Source organism: Manihot esculenta, chromosome 18 (genome assembly GCF_001659605.2).
Source record: "Manihot esculenta cultivar AM560-2 chromosome 18, M.esculenta_v8, whole genome shotgun sequence".
NCBI classification, from domain to species: Eukaryota; Viridiplantae; Streptophyta; class Magnoliopsida; order Malpighiales; family Euphorbiaceae; genus Manihot; species Manihot esculenta.
The window spans coordinates 11,024,721-11,030,720 of NC_035178.2; the positions used below are offsets into that span (position 1 = coordinate 11,024,721).

At 34.7% G+C, this 6,000-nt stretch overlaps 2 protein-coding genes across 2 annotated transcripts; both read right to left on the reverse strand.

The window, feature by feature from the left end:
- Positions 1-743: 743 nt before the first annotated feature.
- LOC110606212 lies at positions 744-1,425 on the reverse strand. Its single transcript, XM_021744968.1, has 2 exons — positions 1,191-1,425; positions 744-976 (listed from the first exon to the last, which is right to left on the reverse strand). The coding sequence occupies exons 1-2, from the start codon at positions 1,423-1,425 to the stop codon at positions 744-746; spliced, it is 468 nt and encodes a 155-aa protein (XP_021600660.1).
- Positions 1,426-2,926: 1,501 nt separating this feature from the next.
- Positions 2,927-4,413, reverse strand: LOC110606422 (probable carboxylesterase 18). The gene has a single exon (XM_021745222.2). It carries the CDS (start codon positions 4,239-4,241, stop codon positions 3,222-3,224), a length of 1,020 nt encoding a protein of 339 aa, XP_021600914.1. The 5' UTR covers positions 4,242-4,413; the 3' UTR covers positions 2,927-3,221.
- Between the last annotated feature and the right edge of the window lie 1,587 nt (positions 4,414-6,000).

The following is a 6,000-nucleotide window of genomic DNA, read 5'->3' on the forward strand; positions in this document are numbered from 1 at the left end:
ACTTGGATTTTCTTGAGATTTGGCTTCCTAAATATGTGGGATAGAATGCTGAGGTGTCTTGAAAATTTGCTGAGTTGTAACCATGTGTTTGGGGAGAAAAAGATCTCTTGAAGATTTGAAAATTGAATTTCCCGCTTCTCTGCTGTCTACTGTTGCAAGCGTTATTTGCCCGGGTTGTTTGGGCAAACAACTTGGTCAAACAGTCTGTTTTGCCTGCTATATGCGTACTGCCTTTGTCCTGCGGGTCTGTTTGCCCAGTTTGTTTGGGCAAACAGTCTGGTCAAACAACAAGCTTGTAATTTCCTCATCCCTCTCCCACTTCAGCTTCAACTTGGTTTGGGCAAACTAACTTGTTCTCTTTTACTCTCTTTTGGGCAATTTTAAGGCCATTTTTACCAAATTACCTTTTACTCCATTTTCTACAAAATAAGATCAAAACCACAAAATTAGGTAGAAATGTGTAAATTAACATAAATAACAATATGGAAGATGGGTTTAAATTTGGTTTGATCAACCATTAATACCCTTTTTTCAATACTTGATATGTTAAATGGAAACAATTTGTTCTTTATCATGTTTACCTCAACAAGAATTTGATTAGTTTGCTGATTCTTGATCATGCACTTGGAGCGTTCAAACAGCACAGAGAAGCCATTGGTCACAAGCTATCCAACACTGAGGAGATTCTGGGTCAGGCTTGGAACAAAGAAGACTTCATGTAATAGCGTTGTTTCAGCTCCATTTCAGATAGCAATTGTTCCTTTGCCTTCTACTTCCATTTGCTTGTCATCACTGAGTCTCACCTTGAGCTTATATTCCTTATCCAGCTCCTTGAATAGTGAACGTATGCCTGTCATATGGTTAAAGCATCCACTATTCAAAAACCAAATATCACTTGAGGTTCCATTGGGCTCAAGGTCAGCCATAAAGAGCTTGAACTCGTCTTCTCCATCATCTTCTTCTTTATCTGCTTCTTCTGCATAGTTAACCTAACTTGCTCTCTTCCAACAATTTGCCTTGATATGACCAAGACGGTTGCCTCTGCCCATCTCTTCGCCTTCGTCCTCGACTTGCACCTCTTCCTCGGCCTTTCAAATCATTTTGCCTGCTATCACCACGTGTGATTCTTTCCAACGTTGAGGTTTCTCCCTTTATATGAAAGGCTTTCTCTTCCTCCTATTCTAAGCTACGATTCAATCTTTCTTCATGAGCTAGCAATGAACCCATTAGTTCATCAAATATAAATGTTGACAAATCCTTGGATTCTTCAATTACAGCAACTACGTGATCAAATTTAGGAGTCAAGCTTCTTAATAACTTTGCCACCAGAGTTGAGTCTAAGCATTGTTCCCCAAGACTTCTCATCTTGCTCACCACTGTTGAAACCCTGGAGAGGTAGTCTTGCGCAGATTCTCCATGTTTCATCATTGAAGTTTTGAATTATCGCCGTAAAGACTGCAACTTGACCATAATTACCTTCTTATCTCCTTGAAACTCCTTCTGCAAGATTTTCCAAGCCTCCTAAGATGTTGATGCTACCATGATTCTGGAGAATATGCTCTCATGGACAACTTGCTGGATAAAGAAGAGTGCTTTTGAATACTATTTTTTATTCTCCTTCAACCGAGCCTCGTCATTTGAATCAACATATCCATTCTCCACCAGATCCCATAAGTCTTAAGACTTGAACAACATTCTCATTTTGATACTCCAAAACTCATATTTTTCTCCGGTGAAGACTAGAATCAAAGGTTGCAAAATAGCCATTGCATTTGAACTTGCCAGTGATGCAACCAGAAGAAACGGATAAATCTCCCTCACGTGTTTCCCTAAAAAAAAAAAAACTCAACTTTTCTACACCCAGCAAAGCACGCAACTAGGTTCTGATACCACTTTGAAGGAAATTTTGCAGAATCATTCTAAGAGCAGAAGATTAATTAGACTAAAAAAACAGCAACACTCAATGTTTTTGCTTGAAACACAATATTTCTTTTGCATATTATTGAATTCAAGAGGTGCCTATTATATAGGTTCATTACATGAGGAATGATAAAAAAAAAAAAACACCAAACAAAAAAGCACACGTTCTTGACGTGTTTACATGAACTGGAAAGAGAAACAACAAACTAACTAACTGAACATGTAGAGTTACTGGCAGAAGGATAGGAGAGTCGTAACTGAAGGTTGAATCATTCTCCTATAGGATGTTTTCCAAGTACACTGTAGATAGTGTAGAGTTTATGGCAAAAAGATTGAGATTGAGTGGACTTACCAAATTGCATGAGAAGGGTGCTCGCTAGATTGCAAATTCTCCATCACTTGTTAAGAGATAATAAAGGAAGAGGTTGTGGTCTTGCTATTATCTTTGTTTGCTCATTTGCTCGTTGGAGTCTGCGTTTAGTTAGTATCGACTATATAATTCTCTTTTTCAAAATGAAAGCATTCAATTATTTTTAACTTAAAAAAATATATTTTAGAACTTAAACTTGCATGATTTAGCAAGAATTTATTTAAATTTTTTAAAAAAACTGAATCATATTAAACAAAGGAGTAAATCAATGTCTTCATCTTGATTAAGTTCCCGGCTCTATTTCCTGCGTTAGACCTTCACATCACCATTGGCTATCCATTCACTTAAGCCAGTTGCAACACTTTGGAAATTGGTTTTCTATATTGCCTGAACCTAAAACTCAACATGCTTATTAGTAACAGAACTCAAATTCTGCAACAAATTGACAACAACTAACGTAGCAACCAAATTCTGCACAAACATGCTTCAAAATTAAAACCTAGGTTACTTTGTTTTGTGAAACATAATAATGTCATTGCGGATAAAAGATTATTCAAACAGCATGGAATTTAAAGGCCTAATAATTAAGAAGGTGAACAAGCAACAACCAAGTACAACGTTAAACAAAGATTCAAAAGAACAAAACCTCTATTATCATAACCTTTAAATTCTTTCTAGAGGCTGAAATTGTATATTGACATGATGCACCACATACAATTTCCAAAGAAACATATTTTCTCTGCAAAGTTACTGCCTTCACACAAGGAAAATTATTAAGTACACTGAAACATTAAATTTGAACTTTTCTTTCCAGTCACATATAGATGCGAGTCGGTTCATACGAGTGAAAGAGCACATGTTCCAAGCGTATTCTATAATTTACCTTAATCAAGCTACAAGTCCCCATAACAGAAAATAACGTTGGCAAAACCTATGAAAGAGATGTTTGATTTCTAATAAATTTCCTGATTTCAGTAAGCAATAAAGAAGATTCAGGCAATTCAGTTATAGAATAGAACCCATGAATCACATTTGGATACTCAATCAAGTACACTTCTTTTCTTGATTTCCTCAGCCCTTCGTAGTACTTCATTTGCCAATCTCGTAATATATCAAACCCTCCAATAACAACCAATGTCGCCGGAAAATGCAAATCTGTAATGTCCACTGCATTTGGTCCGAAAACATTAACCGCCGGATGATTTCTATCTGCTCCTTCCGGCAAAAAAGCCTTCCAATACCAATCTGAACGCTCTATCGATAGTCCTGGAACTCCAGAGAATCTGATTTCAGATTCTGTTCTTTCTTCTCCTCCAAAAAATGGTTGAATTGCAATGAGTCCAATTACATCCATGTTAGAGAACCGATATTCACCTGCTTGGACCACTACATGGTGAGCCAAGTTACCTCCGGCACTGTCGCCAGCTACAAAACACCATTCGAGGTCAACTTTCACCGAGTAATTCTCAAAGTTCATGCCGTCTATGAACTTTAACGCGTCGAAACCATCCTCGTATTGACATGGGTACTTATACTCTGGCGCTAGACGATAGTTGACGGAGATCACGACTGCAGGAACTTCACGGGCGAGTCTCCGGCAGAATTGATCGAACTGTTTTGAATTTGCGGCCAACAAACAGAACCCACCACCGTGGAAGTAAATAATCACAGGCAGACTGATCTCAATATATCTAGAGGAGGAGGTGGAATTGGTGGTCGGAACATAGAGACGGAACCAGAGATTGTTGCTGGGATCTATAGTGATGTCAAAAGAGGAGACACCATTGATGGGTTTTGAAGAAGAGGGTGCTTTAGGATCAAAGATCTTCATAAAGTTACGATTGATTGTGAGATTGGAGCGACGAGCGGTGCTTGAAGCGAAAGAGAAGGTGGCGAGGCCGAGCCTGGTCTTCAATGAAAGGCGAGGTGACGAAGTATATCTACCTGACATTTTTCTTCATGGATTTAGAGATTTTGGACAGTGCTTTTTGTTCCCATGGATTTGGAGGAACCAGTGAATAGTAGATGAAGATTGAATCCCATCTACGTTGGTGTTTGGCGAAGATAGATCCGATATATGTGTGTTAATGCGTAGGCCTCCACCATTGTGGAGTAACTGCGAACAATAATGTCGAGCAGGTCAACATCCAACGTTAGTAATTACTGTCCATGAAATATTATCATAATGTACGTTCAACTCCCTAATATAAGGATTGCCACGTGGCGTAATGCTAGTCATGAATTGGAATCCCACAATGGGTTGATAAAATTCATATAGCTTTTTTTTTTGTTACGAAATTTCATATAGATTATCAATTACTGGTTACGATATGTGTATATTTATTCTCTTAAGTTTTTGAAAAAAAATTATCCACAGTTTCATAATAAAAATTATGACAGTTTCATCAATTTTTACTTTAATATCTGTATTTAATTTATAATAAAATAATATATTATAATATAACATTATTAACAAATAATAATAATTATAAATATGGTTAATAAATATGTATTATATTGATATAAATTAAATTATAAATTTTAAAATAAAAAAAATTAAATCACCCATTACTTTTTTATATTTTTTCTCTTAAAAATATCTTAAAAAATATTAATTAATAATTATATTTTATTTAACATATTAACATTTTATTTTTAAAATTTTTATTCGGCCCACAGCAACACAATTAATTTGTTTAATGTGCTCAAGACCTAATCCAAAACGTTTCCTTATTTTTAACCTTATTACGTAGTTTTTTCTATTATAAATAGCCTCATTAACTATTAAAAACTCACTTTTCAATATTTAAAGAATTTTAATAAAATTTTTTTATTTTTTAGCTTATTTTTTCTCTTATATCATCTTAACCAAACGATATTGATTAAAACTCCTGACAGAATTTAAATAATCCTTTGTCACAAAACATATTTATATTTGACACAGCAATAAGACAAGCACAACATAATAGAACAATGAATAACTCAAAATAAATAGCATTAATAGAAATATAAAACTTTGACCATATAAGAATTTTACGCACAAAGTGCCTACTTTAAAAAGTATTAAGAAGGTCCATCTCTCTCGATGCTATATAAATCAAATCACTAATAGCCAATTACTTATTACATAACTTGAGGAATTTAACCTGGCTAGCAAGCTACACTATGGCATTGACTATTTATACATTATATAATATATATTAATGCTAAAAAATCTCTACATATCAAAATAAGGTAATTATATAAAATATATATTATCCTTTAAATATTAAAGATTATATTCCTCCAACTTTACAATTCAATGCCAATTTTGTCAAGATATCTCTATGCAATATTTTTAACTATCTACAAACCAAACACAAGAACCCAACACAAGATATATACCACCTATAAGGGATATGATTATCATTAAGAGTTTTAGCTCATACTCTCATTTAATGCAGCCTAGCACTTCTCACACTATAGGAAAGGACAATAACAAATAGCTCTAGCAGAATTAACAAGTGACTTATCATTACTCATATTAATATTTTTCATGAGATCTCCAATCACAAAGGTTAGATTCCTATCACTGTTAATTTCAAATTGGATCAAGTCACATTCCCCATTCATTTATTAGCTTTCTTGTCAAAGGATCAACCAAATTCACTTCTGATTTCACATAATCAATGGAAATTGTTTTATCTTTCAATAGCTACTCAATCACATTA

Bases quoted from the DNA above. Each gene is read 5' to 3' on its own strand.
- LOC110606422 (XM_021745222.2), bottom strand. From the start codon at position 4,241: ATGTCAGGTAGATATACTTCGTCACCTCGCCTTTCATTGAAGACCAGG.
- LOC110606212 (XM_021744968.1), bottom strand. From the start codon at position 1,425: ATGAAACATGGAGAATCTGCGCAAGACTACCTCTCCAGGGTTTCAACA. The intron at 977-1,190 runs GTAGCTTAGAAT...TTAACTATGCAG, and splicing joins TCATGAAGAAAGATTGAATC to AAGAAGCAGATAAAGAAGAA.